The sequence below is a fragment of the Achroia grisella genome, unplaced genomic scaffold (assembly GCF_030625045.1).
Source record: "Achroia grisella isolate CSIRO2021 unplaced genomic scaffold, CSIRO_AGI_Agris_v1 utg1086, whole genome shotgun sequence".
NCBI classification, from domain to species: Eukaryota; Metazoa; Arthropoda; class Insecta; order Lepidoptera; family Pyralidae; genus Achroia; species Achroia grisella.
In genome coordinates, this window is record NW_026712572.1 from 2,695,217 (window position 1) to 2,711,915 (window position 16,699).

Genomic DNA, 16,699 nt, shown 5'->3' on the forward strand with positions numbered 1-16,699 from the left:
CATGAATCGATACTTTCGTGTTAATAATATTAGTACGACATCAATTTGTATGTTGTATTTAAATGTCCTCAGATCTGATCTGTATACCAAATTCTACTGAAAACCATACAGTAATCATTATATAGATATATTCTTTATTGCACAGATAATACATTGATAATATAATTTAGAAACAATGTGAGCAAAGGTGGACTTATCTGAAACAAGAGATTTCTTCCAGTCAACCAAAAACAGTGGTATGGGTGGTATTGAGTGGATAATAACTCGTTTGCATGATTGTCCTCGTAAATGTGAAGGATGGAGACCAAGACGACGAGCAAAAGAAAACGGCACCGTTATAGTTGAAGAATAATTGTGTATTAAATTGACTTATGTCATACAAAAGCAATATAATATTTATAAAAATATAGACAATAAAAAAGGTATATAAAAATAGTTTCCAACAACTTACTTAATAATTACTTTACCTTACTAGTAATGTGAAAAAGTAACAAACTACAGAGTTTATAACATTAATAGTATTTATTTGAGAGATTTTTAAGCGAGCTTTGGTGACAACGGGGGAGATGAACACTAATGTGGCAGAGTTTATAAAATTAATAGTATTTATTTCGAGGTAGAGATCACGGCAGGGTGCTGGCAATGGAAACGCGCACGGCATTCGTGTGTGAGCGAGGGAATCCACTTTCGTTTTATATGGACGTCGTTTAGTACCACTATCGCTATAGCTAGCTAGCGCGTACATTCACGACAATACTTGTTGATTGGCACTGCTTGTAAACAAAAGAAATATAAACCAGTGGGAGATTTTGTATAAAGTTTGCGTGGGTGTCTTTGTCTTAGTTATTTGTTACAGATACTAAGCAACTTGCTGTATAAGCTATGATTTAGATATGGCAGTGAAATTGAAGGGTTTGCTTACCCTCTAATTTTAGTGCCATAGCTCATCTAAAATATAGCTTACCTATATATTATTATATACATTAAAATGTAAATTTATTATTTCTATTTATATGTTATAATAATTTATATGCTGCTATGAGCATTGTCATTGTTGTGTTGTGATGTGTGATAGCAATAAATATTATTCTATTCTTTTCTATTCTAAAATTAATTAATGTATATTAAATATTGTAATGGGTGAAAACTGTTATTTGGTAACATTTGGTACAGTTTATGCTTTAAATAATATAAATGACGTAGTGGAGTAACTTGAAACAGTCATGCTCGCTATAAAGTTCAAATTTGTGGCGGCGTGGTGGGCCGGGTCGATGTGCTCCCTCTAATATGGTTCAGTGTAATGATGGCTGGCTCATCCGTCATACTCGTGAACGGATGCTGCTTGTGGGGACTGGTCTGTTCAGGTTGCGAACACTGATTAGATTCTTTGTTTTTTGTAATAGCATATGCTGGTGGTCACTCTATTCTCCCAAATTTGAATTTAAATGAATCTGTTTTATTGTAAACAGGTATAATATTTATTTGAAAAGAAAACGAGCTCAGGTTCTTATCAGTTCTTTTCATCTCGAAATTATTGCGAACCGATAGTAGATTTGCTATATCATAAGAGTCTGTAATAAACCTACATGAATAAAGATATTTTGAATTTGAATAGAAAAAAATTGAATTTGAATGTACTAAAGTTCTAAGGAATGTCAACTTATAGCGAGTCTTATGATGAAATGATATCAATGATGATGCTACTCTTCTTGCATGAGACGAAGAGGATTGTTACCACATTACTAACAATCTTTCCCCCAGTTACCAGTGATTCAGTCATATCAGGTTGACCTCCCCGCGGTTCCCCCTGAAAAGCTTCGTGATAAATTCCTGGTGAAATTGTCACGATGGGCTAACTGACCGGTCAGGTCAGGTTAGGTCTTTTGGATGATAATTGAATGGTGCACCCGCCTGCGGTAACGGTTTACGCTGGCGGGGCACCAGTGGAGGATAATAAGATGAACATTATCATCCTCCAGTGGTGCCACGCCAGCGTAAACCGTTAGCGCAGGTGGGTGCACCATTCAATTATCATCCATAAAAAAAAATCACTGGTAACCAACAAATTGTTATTATTGTACCTTTGTATGTACTTTACGAAAGCGTTTATATATCTTTTATTACTTATCATGCAGAAACGGCTATTCCGATTTTGACGGGACTTTCACAGATAGGTAATAATAAGGAGTAACTTAGGCTAGTTTTATTTCAGAAATTTCATTCAATTAATATTTAAAAAATATATAACTTTTTTTAATATTAGTTGAATAACATTTCTAAAATAAAACACCCGAAGTCGCGTGTAACATCTGGATACAATAAAAAATATTTCATGGACAAATAAATTTATTAGAAAATACAAAAAAGTTAAATACATTATTTAATATACAACTCTATGTACTTATTAAGAAATAATCTTGATTAATAATTATATTTGTACAATGTGATTGATTACAGATGATTTTTTACATAGAAAAATACCGGTACAATATTTACATACACAGAGTAGCCTCAACTATGTAAGTAAATTCGCGCCAAAACTGCCGTCATTTAAGTCAGAAATTATTTTGACAATTTTAGTAATTGGCTGTATGGGCCGAGTCCTTTTGCCTTTCCCTAAAATGGAAAAAAAAGATCCAAAAAAAAATTTTACATTTTCTATTATATATATACGTAGATAAAACTAATCATATAACAGTATTTCATATTTCATTATTGAAATGGAAAATGTCCCAAATTCCCCCATGTAAGACATGGAAATTAAATTCACTTCGATAAATTTTTGTTTACGTTTATATAATTTTGCATCGCCAACAATTATTCTCTGCACCACCTATGGTTGATTGGTAGAAAATGCCGCATGGTGTTAACTCCGCCAAATGTACTGTACTATATATTATATTGTGTGCATTAAAGTTAAATAAATAAATACCGACTGGTGCTCCCGTTTGCATTAAAATATACGCTAACGGGGCACCAGTGGAGGATAATATGATGAGAATGAAGTCAGTTCAGTTAAATCTTTGTAAGATAAGTTTCTTGTCAGTTTTTGCCTAAGCAGTCCTGTCAGTTAACAGTAGATTTCACATATCATACGAGTCTAATAGATCTACATGAATAAAGATATTTTTATTGATTGTTAAATTTTGACTCCAGATCTCTCCCAACAATTTCTACGAGACAAATAGTCGTCCCATCAACTCATTTTTTACAATATTTATTTATTTATAGCCTTTATAACTATGTACAAAAGGGGGAAGGGGATTGTTAATGTGGATTGATAACCCCATTGCTAGCAATGTTTAGCGGCTAAGATGGGGCCGCTATTATTTATGATTATGTGTTCATGTAGAAGCAGCATCAGGAAAGAAAGAGGTGAAGAGAAACCAGTCGTGACTATTTACATATTTATAATATAGAAGTATTTACAATTAGTATATGTACAAGATGGCGATTCGGTCTCGAATGACATGCTTGTTATTCTATTCTTCTGTCGTAACTAGGCAACGGTGTTGCCGCGCGATAATAGTTAATTCGCCACAAATGTACTTTGTCAGGTCGACCTCCACGCGGTTAACCCCTGGAAACCATCGTGGTAAATTCTTGGTGAATTTGTCACAATGGGCTAATTGACTTAATCTCATGCTCATCTTATCCTTCACAGGTGTCCCGCCAGCGTAAACCGTTAGCGCAGGCGGGTGCACCATTCCATTATCTATACATATAAATAAAATTGGAGTCTCTGTTTGTAATACTGAAATAACCGTTTTTTACTACATGCTTATGAATATAAATACGGTACGTACACCAAATAACATTTTTTATCATTTTTGTCCTTCTGTCTGTCTGTCTGTTTCTTCCGGTTAATCTCTGAAATGGCTATACCGATTTTGACGGGACTCTTATTGGCAGGTAGCTGATGTAATGCTGCTACTTTTATTTTAGAAAAATAAAGTTAAAATCCACGCGGACGAAGTCGTTTAAAATAGTTATAAAGGCCATATATAAGTAAATTTAATGTTGGTTATTTTTATTGTTACTTCACTGCCTAGGGTCATCAGATTGTCCTTAGACATAGGCCGCCTCCCATAGACTCCATATTCCTCTTACCAACGCTTTCCTTCTCCATATTGGTCCAACCACTACCCTTATATCATTTTACAATATAAATACTCTTATATTAAGTAAACATTTTTTTTATTAAATTAGTGTATTCCTTATTAATATGCTCTACTTTCGGCCTGATTGAAATTGCCTTTTGCTGGGCAGCTTTGTCGTTGGGGTCTATTTGCAGTACACGCTGTATATCTGTCCACGCCTCTTCGTACATGTTTAGGCCGCTGTAGGCTACACAGCGTCGGTAGAGTGCCTTCAAGTTGTCCGGATCATGTTTGAGCGCCCGATTGCACAGTTCTAGAGCGGCGTCATACTCGTTGTATTGAAGCTGGCAGTGAGCGAGATTGTTGTATAATTTTACCTATAAAAATGTTTCCTAATTAATAACAAAACATTTCAGTTTTTACGTTTGTAGTATGTGTGGGAAAGAGAAGGAAGTTATGTCGTCACTAGCACACACTGCTGGCGTCATGCGAGCATTAAGCTGTGAACGTTTTATATTGATATAATTACAGTAATTAGAATTTTATTAAATAGACACATTATTTGGGTCAATCAGACTATATTCGTATTTCCCAACACGGGGCTCATACCCTACAGGGTACCCCCCTGTAGGGTATGAGCCCCGTATTTGATTGTTACAGGGGGACAACCAGGCAATTCGAAAATGGACTCTGTATTAAAATTATGTTAAATATGAATTTCAATATTTTATTATATGTATCATTACATAGTATAAAATAAAATCGCTGTCGCTGTTTGTCCATATGTATCTTTAAAACTACGCAACGGATTTTGACGCGGTTTTTTTAAACAGATAGGTGAATCAAGAGGAAGGTTTATATGTATAATACATGAACACCCGTGGGAAGAAGGTGGGTAGCTAGTAATGTATATGTTACTATTTTACTGTTTAACAACTATTCCCTAGGGTGCATAAGTATTAAATTTTTTATAATTAATAAAAAAATTAGAAAGGACTATAAGCTTATGCGTCGCTGTTGCGATTGGCCCATTTTATAGGAGGCCGGGCGTTATAACCAAATGCGGTAAAACGAAAGGGAGTCACATAGAGTAATTATCTGAGGAACTGAATTATGTAATCGTACTAATTTTCTGGTTATGAAATGATGATATAAATATTTATGTCAAGGTTAAGAATGGACTTAACAAAAGATGGCTGTATCTTATTAAAACCAACAGACAACCTGTTTATTAAGGGTTTGGAAGGCAGCAGAAATGGCAGTAGGATAGCCACATGAATTAGATTTAAATATTGAGTGTTTATTTTTTAATTTATAAAGAGAAATTGAGGCTCTGTCCTTATAATATCATGCTAGCTAGTTATGAATTTTGAATGCAAATTATTAATTTTAAATATTTATATTCTTCTAATAACACAATATGACCACAATTTACCTTTAAATCTATTATTTCTTTAACTCTTTCATCACCAAAGATCTTAGGGTCAATAGGCTCGATAGCAACAACCATCTTCAGGGACTTGTTGAATCTCCGGAAGGCATCAGTTATTCTTTTCTCTCTCACCAGTTGTACGCCACACTCCTGTTTTTATAATAATAATATTAAATCGAATTATTATCTATAGTGTGAGTTAGTGTTAATTACTGTTAATCTAATATATAGAAGAATTAAATTAATGTGTCCGAATAAGCAAGCAAGTTTTTTTTTTATTCTTCATAAAAAAGAAACTTGACTATTCATAAGTGCTTATATTAAGTTTATTTGAATAAAGATTATTTCTTTTTCTATTTCTAAAATACTTTATTGTTTTATTGATATTCTTACATATTCACTTAGGTGATAGAAACACTGATAACAAAACAAAACAAATATAGAAGACAATGGTAACCTTGGCCCACTGGCAAATTGGTAGGAACTGTTCTTAGTAAAATTAGGAAGGGGTTGTTAGTAATGTGCACTGTTGAACTCATTGCTAGCAATGTACCATGACAGGTTGACCTCCACATGGTTCCCCATAGAAACAACATGATATATTTCTAGTGAATTTGTTGCGATGATTTGATGGCTAAGTAACCTGACCTCATGCTCATCTTATCATCTTCCACTGGTACACCAGTGAATTTGTTGCGATGAGCTAACTAACTAATCTGACCTCATGCAGGATTAGCATGAGCATCATCCTCCACTGGTGCACCAGCTGTGTAAATCGTTAGTATGGACAGGTGAATAATTCCATTATCATCCATTAAATAAATGTCTGACCATACCATTAGGTATAATAGCATAAGTATATTATAATATAGAACTTAAATAAATATAGTGTTTTGGATAGAAACCGATAGTAAGGTAATAAGTTTAACATAGCATATAAGTATTTATTGAATTATACATTAAGAACTAATAACTGTTGAACTTAACACCACAGAAAACAGAAATTATCCACTAATCAATGAAACTCTTACACATGATGGATGAATATAATAGTTTCTATATTTATATTTTAAGGCAATACCAAAACTTTTGTATATATTCTTTCCTTTTTAATTTTTTTACACAGCGCCATCTTGACCCAAGTTAAGCTAGCTAAAGCTTGTGTTATGGATACTAGATAATTGTTACATATACATATATTTTTTTTTGTAAATAAATACATATTATACATAGAAAACACCCAGACAGATACAAACAATCACTCTCATGAATACAAATGTTTGTGCCGTGAGAGGAATCGAACCCAGGACCATCAGTCGTAAAGCGATGTGCTAGACCGCTAGACCACCAAGGTCGTCAAATATTAAAAAACTGATATGAACATTCTTCAAGCTCAGCTTGATTTTGTACTAAGTGTTATTTTTTTGTTTTAATCATGGTTCTATAAATATTTATACTCTTATGGTTTTTTTTTGGAAATAGAGAAATACCTTATGATGTGTAGCTGCTTCGAACAACCTCTCCGAACTCCAGTCACTGATGAGCTGCTCTTCAGTAACTTCCAGCAATTCGATGGTACACGATATCTCCTTCACCAGCACCCCTGCATGGTCCTTGTACACCATTCGGATACCAGCCACTTCTCCACAACACATTTGTTGTAATACTAACTCTAAATCCTTATCAATAAAAGAATCACAGTCTCCAATTAACACATTACCGTCAAACGATGCGCTGAAAATACGACTTTCAGTCTCAATTTCACAACTTCCATTATCATTTGTACATTTAACACCGGTAATATTTATTTTACATCGAGAATCTTCGTATGGAACAATCGTATAGTCACCGGGTGTGATTATTTTTTTCCACAATTCGCGGTCTGGTCTTGAACTCACGATGGTTTCTTTATTCATTTTTATTATCTCGTTATTTTGGCTATAATTGAAAATAATTTAAAGCATGTTTTGAATTCACAAAATATACACAAATATTTTCTTACTGCGTGAAAATAATAATCAGATTTGACAATCATTTTGATTTTGACATTGACATCATTTTGATCATTTTACTTCACCGAGTAAATAATCACTATACATTTTGATACTATAATAAATATTGTAATGTATTTATAGTTATTTAATTATACGGATATTTAATGACTACACAATATTGTAGTGTAGTGATTAAATAATTATAATATGTGAATCACTAACACACGAACGTTGTTTGGTGTAACGATACGTCAGTAAATTTGCTTCAGTCAAACAGTCATTAAACACAAATATTTCAAATTCCACGCGAAGCAGAATTTCAATTTATACTTATTCTTCTTTTACAATTATAAATTTCTACCAATATATTTGATAAATGGATAATATTATTTATTTATACAATATTCTTGACATTTTGTATATGGTATAATTGGACCATTAAAAAAAGTACGGCGATTTCAAAATATTTTACTTTAATAAACTGCATAATTTCTTATTTAGAAGGTATGAAATTAAAACTAAAGAAATGTATGCTAAATTAACACGATAATGAATAAAGAATATTATTTATATCATACGTGTTATTATGTATTGTATACCATAACCTATTAGTGTATCAGAAATAGAAATGGCAAACAAGTTCAAATTCAAATTTGAAATTTGAGCCAATATAAACAATCATACCCATGAATTCAAACATTTGTACAGTTCGAGGAATTGAACGTGCAACCAGGCCTTCTTTCACCTATTAGAATAATGGGGCGCCTATAACCATAGTAATAAAACACTATTTTGTTACAATACACAGTCATCTTTTAACATGACTCTTTAGAGATGTATGTGGGGATCATTTTAAAAAGTCATTATATGATGAGGGGTTCAAGTTCTTGCTAGACATTTATTTATAAAAAATTAACAAATTGACCATAGTCTGTACCCATTTGGTAAGACTAATTTTCAGGCGTGAGTAGTAGTAGCTATCGGTTATAGTTTTGGTCATGGAGTAGGGACTAGACTAGGGGGCCCCAATCCATCGTGGGGCCCTGGGCATGTGTACACTGGGCCCAATGGGTGAAAAGAGGGCTGCCTGCAACCATTGGAAGTACAGTAGACCTGTTTTAATTTGTGTGTTAAATATTAAAATTGGAATAATATTTTATTTCAGACATAATGACATTTCTGTTAAAGAGTGTGTGGAGAGGGGTGCTGCGAAGTCGACCACTCACTAAAACTCTACAATCTCAGAGATTCAGCTCTTCTGGTATCATTATTAATAATAAAATTTTTATTTTTACCTATTATATGCATACTAGCTGACGCCGCAAATGTTGTTTGGCCATATAAATTAAGTAATTAAAAATAGGGGTTGGTGATAGAAGGGTGACAATTTGGTGTTGTATGTATTTTTTAAAGTCACAAAAAAAATTATAAATGAAATTTTGACCCAAAAATTAAAAAAAAATATTAGTGGTGGACAACCCTTATCACAAAAATAGATAATAGCTGATTCTCAGACCTACTGAATATGCATATAAAATTTCATAAAAATCGCTCCAGCCATTTCAGAGGAGTAACTAACATTGTGACACAAGAATTTTATATATAAGATATATTTTACAATCTGATTGAAGTTGATTCAATATATCAATAACATTTTGTTTTTAATATTTAGCACATATTTTTATTTTTTCATTTATGACCTATTTTATAAATACCTTAAAGAGTATATGAACTAAAATTGAAATATAAATTGTCTGCATTGTCACACCAGTTTATCAGTAAATGATATTGTATTCCATACAGGTAATGTCACAGCTCACAACTAGTATTATTGTAGACAATATTTTACAGTTTCAACTGAGCTGAGTCGCAGCAGGATTACAGATACAGTGATGTCAAGCATCAAGTCTGCTCCGAGCACCAGTGACTTGCTCGCAGCTGTACAGACAAATCTTCCAGCTATGACATATAAGCACATGATGCAAGCTTTACGCAGCCTCTTTGAGCTGCAGAAATCGGGGAAGTTAGTCACTTTTACTGTATAATAAATTTTAGTTATGGGGACCTTTATTATTTATTGAATAGTAATTGATTGATGCACCTGCCTGCGCTATAGGTATACACTAGCGGGGCATCAGTCGTGGATTATCAGATTTTTTTTCTACAACTTAAATAAGCATATGGCCCATCTGATGGTAAAGGGTTACCATAGCATATGGAAACCTGAGGTGTCACATGCATGTTGCCGACTTAAGTCTATGTCTACCATGGTTTCCAAGTTGACGTAGAACCACATGAAGATGGATCAAACCTTGTACATTGCTCTCAATGGACCCATAACTCCTCATCACTAATATTCATTGAGCACACTTATGCTGTTGTTATTAGGACTAATTTCTTTTTGGTTCCACCAGTTTATTCGTGTGATCTTCTGGATAATAATTACATACTCTCTTGTAGATGTCAAGAAGATGTAGAAAATATTATAAAAAATCCAGCATTCACGGTTCTCTGCCAGAACTTTAAGAGGTATGCTCCAGCTCTAGATGTTAATGAGGCGGTAGAAGCTACCAAAGTGCTGTCCTACCTCAATGTTCCAGTCGACTCCTTGATTGTTCAGACATTACTTCAAATGATCAGATGTAACATCAACATGATCAACATCAGACAGATTATGTTCCTAGACTTCATCCTAGGCCAATTTGACACTAAAAACCATTTGGTGGATGCCTTGAAACTGGCTCTGCCATTGGCATTTCAAATTCACTTGCCTTTAGAAATAGACAATGAAGATCTCCCACTCTTACGGGATATGCTGGCGTACAGCTGCAGGCACGACCTTCCAGATCGCTGTATAAATAATATAGTGACTGGACTACTCTTACATGATCAGGGCATAAATGCTCAGACAGCAAAGTTTATAATATGGTCTTTATGTCAAATTAACTGCACAATAGAAGTCTTTCCAACGAGAGTCCAACTTCTCCATATATGCTATGATATCCTCTCACAGCATATGAATGATCTGACATATGAGGATGTCTTGAAAACAGCAGCAAAGATCAAGGGTCGTGTGCTTGAGAGGCATCAGGAGTATTATCATGAGCAGCTGATGGATACAATAGCAGAATACGTGGTGGACAATAATATTGGTTTTGAAAAGAGCTTGCTGGTGGCGAGGGTGTTGTCCAGGATCGTAAGTTGCTGTTGTTTATATTATTGTTTAGATGCCGTTTAAGTATTAAGTAAGCACTATGTGGGAGGGGGGGGGTCTTTGCTTTACTTGTTTTGGATGACATGGGGGTGGGGGAGTTTAGATGATGATTACGTCATCGGTAGTCATTTACTTTTTTACACGAATGGCAATCCTCACATTGTCTTTGCTAAAAAATCAATATATCAATTGGAAAATGTTTACGTAAGCATGGGGTGAGGGGGTAAGAGCTTTGCTTTTTTTTACTGACAAGGGGGTTGGGGGATATAATTATTACAATTATTTACCCCCCCCCCCCCCCCCCCCCCCCCCCCCACACCCACCCCCACCCCCCCACACAAACACACACACACACACACACACACACACACACACACACACACACACACACACACACACACACACACACAAACACACACACACACACACACAAACATATACACACACGCACACACACACGTACACACACACATAGGCCCACCCTTCTCAATGGTATTCCAACATTCTCTTTCCACAACCGTGTACTCTCTACTTTATTCATTTGCCTACTACTTTTTTCGTTTTTTTTTTCCTTTGTATCTCTAAACGTTGTATAAGTATAATTTATATCAATTTTCGGTTGGGGGGCTGGTGATCTGTATTACAGGTTATGCCTATCTCGGACACCAGTTCCTCACAGCAAATCGATTAAAATAATAAATTTAAGTATTTTACTATAAAGAATACTACATGTATTGATGCCATCATGTTTGTGAGTAAAAAATCAAATAAATCTGCTTACGTAATACTTGAACGGCCCCTAATATTTGTATAGAATATACAAATACAAATACAAAATTTTTTTTCGTAAATATTGTACATACATATTATACATAGATAACACCCAGACTCATACATTACGCATGAATACAAGTTTGTGCCGTGCGAGGAATCGAACCCGCGACCGTATATGTATATAGGAAATTCGACGGAGAGCCAAAGTGGACGTCATAGCTCTCAAAGTATGTCAGCTCTAGAGGCAGGGGGCCGGGCATATCAGCCAAGTCAGCTGTGATAGGTGGGGAAGAAAGGTTTTGGAGTGGAGGTCGCGTATGGGTCGAATGCGTTTCGGACCATCCTGCAAAATGGACCGACCACATCACGAAGGTGGCAGGGAGTGGATGGATGCGGAAGGCCGAAGATTGCACATGGTGGAAGTCCTTGGGCTATATCCAGTCGATACACAGGCTGAAGTGATGATGATGATGATATTTGAGTCGAAAAATTTAACGGTCACCATTCAATTCCCCTCCGATCGGGGAATCGATCCCCAGATCGGAGGTGACTTGAATGGTGACCGTTAAAGTTTTCTATCAAAGCGTACAACAACGAGAGCCAAAGTGGACGCTATAGCTGTCAAAGTATGTCAGCTCTAGAGGCAGGGGGCCGGGCATATCAGCCAAGTCAGCTGTGATAGGTGGGGAAGAAAGGTTTTGGAGTGGAGGTCGCGTATGGGTCGAATGCGTTTCGGACCATCCTGCAAAATGGAGCGACGACATCACGAAGGTGGCAGGGAGTGGATGGATGCGGAAGGCCGAAGATTGCACATGGTGGAAGTCTTTGGGAAAGGTCTATATCCAGTCGATACACAGGCTGAAGTGATGATGATGATGATATTTGAATAGAAAACTTTAACGGTCACCATTCTTATCCATTTCGAAAGGGGATCGAAATTATGACGGCCTGCTTCGAGGTTCGAACCCCTAGTGGTGCGGGGTGGTGGTTAAAGATTGGCTCACCCGAAGAAATATTTTTAAAATTTCGACAATTTTTTTTATAATGTTGTATTAAAAAATTATTACAACTTTAAATTTCCACCAACCCCTATTTTTTAGTAGCGAATTTAATTTATATAGCAAAACAAATTTTTCGGGGTCAGCTAGTATTTTTATATTACTCTAATCTATACATATAAATAAAATTGGAGTGTCTGTTTGTAATATTGAAATAACCGGTGTTTACTACATGCACACACATTTTACACATAACATTTTTTACAATTTCTGTCTATCTGTCTGTTTTTCCAACTAATCTCTGAAATGGCTGGACCGATTTAGACGAAACATTTCTTGGCAAGTAGCTGATGCAATAAGGAGTAACTTAGGCTACTTTTATTTTATAAAAATAAAGTTAAATTCTACGCGGACGAAGTCGCGGGAACAGCTAGTCCAAAAGAAGCAAACAGCCCTACTACATATTTTTAGACATTGGAAATGTCTAACTATACTATTTCTGGTTTTACTAATTACCTCATTATTTCAGGCTCACACTCACCTCGGCCTGGTGGAATACCTTTGCACTTTAGCAGCCTCCAGCCCTGTGACCCTCGCAAACGCGCGCACCAACATACTCTTCGGCTTCATCAACTGCCTTTCGAACAACAACTACACTCCTGACCCTGACCAATGGGCTGAACTGCAAAGACAGATCTCCTTAAACCCAGTACTAAGTGCCAATAATGCTGCACTGCCTTGGACAAAATTATGCTTAGAGCTGGCGTCTCTAGGTTACTATGAAGACAAACTTATAGACAAAGTGTTCTCCAAAGATTTTCTCAAAGAATACTTGTCTAGAGCCTACAACACATTAGACTATCTTCAGATTTTGACACTGTATGAGGCGGTGAGGTCGTTCCATACTGATCGAGTTAGCATACCCCAAGATGTGCTGGAGAAAGCAAAGGCACTGTACCCGGTACACTCTATGACTAGTTTGCTGGAGGAACACTTAGCTCGAGGTTTGGGGAATAAGGAGTACTTGATGAAGAATGTGATACTACCAAGTGGATTTGTTGCAGGTATCATATTATTCAACTTTACTACATGTTTTAAAGAAATTCTTTTTTGAAAAAAAATTTATTGATTTTTTTTTTCTCAGGACAATTCACACAGCGCCATCTAGACCCAAGTTAAGCTAGCTAAAGCTTGTGTTATGGGTACTAGATAACTGATACATATACATAGATATATTTTTTTTGTAAAATACATATTATATATAGAAAACACCCAGACCGATACAAACAATCATACTCATGAATACAAAATGTTTGTGCCGTGCGAGGAATCGAACCCGCGACCATCGGTCGGAAAGCGGTGTGCTAGACCGCTAGACCACCGAGGTTGTCATTTCTATGTATGTTGTGTGCTATAAAAATGTATTTAAGAATTTATATCAGTAGTCTACTACTTATAACACAAGCTCTGCTTTGCCTAGGACTAGGCGGCAGATTGATTGTCCAGGGATAAAAAAAGCACAAGTTCTGCTTGGTTGAACTAGATGGCGCTGTGTCAATTCTTTGTTATTATTATTTTATAAACATAAAATAATAATAATAATAGTATAGTTCTCAGCATAGCTGGTTTTGTAGAGACAAAGACGGGTTTTTTACCAAATCTCTTGTTCTTATATTTTATTTTATTCAGTGAATGTTAGGAATTGGACTATTTAAAAATTTTCTAACTATAGAGCATGTATCTAATACTGTAGATTTCTGCAGTTCAATGAAGAATGTTTTATTAAGGTGCAGTTTATTTATTATAATTATTATTATATTTTTTTTTTCCAAAAATTCTCTTCTCCCCTCTTAAGGAGAGGAGATAGCAACATACCCCCGGCAGAAGCACAGTCGGCCGGGGTTCAGGCCCCATTATTATTATTATTATTTGTATGTTTTGTTTTCTCAGCTTTAATTATTATTATTATTATAATTTAAGCTATCGTCTCACTCTCTCAGCTATATGTTTTTTTTTGTTCGGCTTTCTACTGGTAATTTTGGTATATACGGGCCTAAGCCAAGTACATAGCAAAGTTATATTTTGAGGTGAATATACTAAAAATATCAGCCTGTTTCTCTGTTTCTATAAAAACAGAGAAACTATGTTTCTATAAAATCTGTTTGTAGAAAATTTCTGATATATATAGAATAATATTATTATTATTACATCAACTTTCTTAGGTTGTATGTGGAAAATTATTTCAGCGTTAGATAGCTTATTTACCGAGGTACGCTCTGGGCTGTTTTGTTATACATGCTACGACCAATATCAGTGGCGCAGCACTGCAAAATGTAGCAAAAACGGCAAATGTGACGCAGACGAAGTTGCGCTGAACAGCTAGTCTAAATATATATAACTCAAAGGTGACTGACATAGTGATCTATCAACGCACAGCCCAAACCACTGGACGGATCGGGCTGAAATTTGGCATGCAGGTAGATGTTACGTCGTAGGCATCCGCTAAGAAAGGATTTTGATTAATTCTACCCCCAAGGGAATAAAATAGGGGGTGAAAGTTTGTATGAAACTTTGTCAATTTTAAACCGATCGGGCTGAGATTTTGCATGCATAAAGCTACTATGACGTAGGCATCCTCTAAGAAAGGATTGTGATAAATTTTACCCTTAAGGGGATAAATTAACGCGAGCGAAGCCGCGGGCAAAAGCTAGTTATGAATAAGGGGCTATGGTTAATGTTTTCAGATCTATTGCTATGTTTGAAGAATGGTTACCCTGTTAATTTGCCGTCACGAAGCGATGATAGTAAAGTGCCCCTAGAAGAACTACATTTACCTGCAGGATCGCTTGTGTAAGTGTATATATATTATATTTTGACGTCGTAAATGTTATTTTGCAAAAGTACATTTCATTACTTAATTTATTTATATTATTTTGTTTAATTCCACGCCCATTATTTGTGGTCTCACAAATGATTACAAATATTCTCAGTTATTATCCATTTTACCATATAAATTTTGATAAATCGTTGAGTTTCTTAAATCACTGTCTTTCAGCTATATTTGTATCCGATTATGCAATATAGCTGCGCGCTAACTGCTGGCGCAAGGTATTTTTTTTAGACTACTCTAATGCTGTTGGCCGCATCTGGCCTTTACAGCTTCACCGGACGATAGGGAGCAAGTGCAGATGGCACTCCAAACCCGCGGAAGGACTTATGGAGCGGCTGAAAGTCAACTCCTGCCTGACGGATATGATTTTAGTCTGAGGACACCACTACGAGTTCGAATCTCGGCTCAGGCCGTCATAATTTCCATCCCCCTTTGAATTGGACGGGAAATCGATCGGAGAGATCTGGCGCACTGATTATAACTTCAGTGCGAACGGGAGCGAGCTAGTATTGCCATCTAAATACACTGTATTTGCCACCTGATTACGTAGTACAGCAACTTTAATGTTTTGTTTATAGAATCTGTAAATTATTGCGAATAAAGGCTCCACAAATACAACTAAGATAGTGGTTTTATGGTTACCTACACCAAACCACTACATTATTTTTTCTTTTCTCAGGGTGTGCATTATGAACTTCAGCCAAGGTTGTTTTTCAATGAATAGCAACCGGCTCCGCGGGATCTTCCGACTAGTCCTGAGCATATTAGAGAAGCAGGGCTACATAGCAGTCCCTCTGAACATGAACGAGTGGCTCACTGCGCCGGCGCATGAACGCACCCCGTACTTGTTGAGGGAGATCGACCATAAGTGTAGCGAGGTCGGCATGAAACTATCCGCCTCCTGACCAGATATATTGTGAATATATTGTGGTTCTGTGATTAGAATTAATGAATGTGACTGGTAGACTAAATTTTAGTGTAATAAATTATTATATGTACATGTAATGATTATTTTTTATATCATCAGCTTTTTATTGACTAGTTTCCACAGTTTATAATTTAATAATAATCGGTGCTAGTAACATGGCTTCAAAATCAAAATATCTTTTCATGTAGGTTTATTACATATTGTTATGATATGTCAAATATACCGCCGTACTTTAGAGGTGAGAAGAACTGATAAGAAAATCAGCTCGTATTCTTTTCAAATATGGCTGTACATGTTTACAGTAATAGAGATTCATTTTTAAAGAATAGAGTGACCACCAGCATAGCAGCTTAGATTGGTCCGCAATAA

General features: G+C 35.7%; 2 protein-coding genes across 2 annotated transcripts; one reads left to right on the forward strand and one right to left on the reverse strand.

Annotated features, from left to right (window-relative positions):
• Nucleotides 1–3,659: 3,659 nt before the first annotated feature.
• LOC131843737 (uncharacterized) lies at nucleotides 3,660–7,507 on the reverse strand. The gene is made up of 3 exons (XM_059192468.1): nucleotides 7,023–7,507; nucleotides 5,536–5,682; nucleotides 3,660–4,477 (listed from the first exon to the last, which is right to left on the reverse strand). The coding sequence occupies exons 1-3, from the start codon at nucleotides 7,446–7,448 to the stop codon at nucleotides 4,181–4,183; spliced, it is 870 nt and encodes a 289-aa protein (XP_059048451.1). The 5' UTR covers nucleotides 7,449–7,507; the 3' UTR covers nucleotides 3,660–4,180.
• A 317-nt stretch (nucleotides 7,508–7,824) lies between these two features.
• Nucleotides 7,825–16,378, forward strand: LOC131843453 (uncharacterized). Its single transcript, XM_059192101.1, has 7 exons — nucleotides 7,825–8,030; nucleotides 8,692–8,787; nucleotides 9,378–9,549; nucleotides 9,987–10,722; nucleotides 13,042–13,576; nucleotides 15,257–15,362; nucleotides 16,082–16,378. Exons 2-7 carry the CDS (start codon nucleotides 8,697–8,699, stop codon nucleotides 16,305–16,307), a joined length of 1,866 nt encoding a protein of 621 aa, XP_059048084.1. The 5' UTR covers nucleotides 7,825–8,030; nucleotides 8,692–8,696; the 3' UTR covers nucleotides 16,308–16,378.
• The last annotated feature ends 321 nt before the right edge of the window (nucleotides 16,379–16,699 follow it).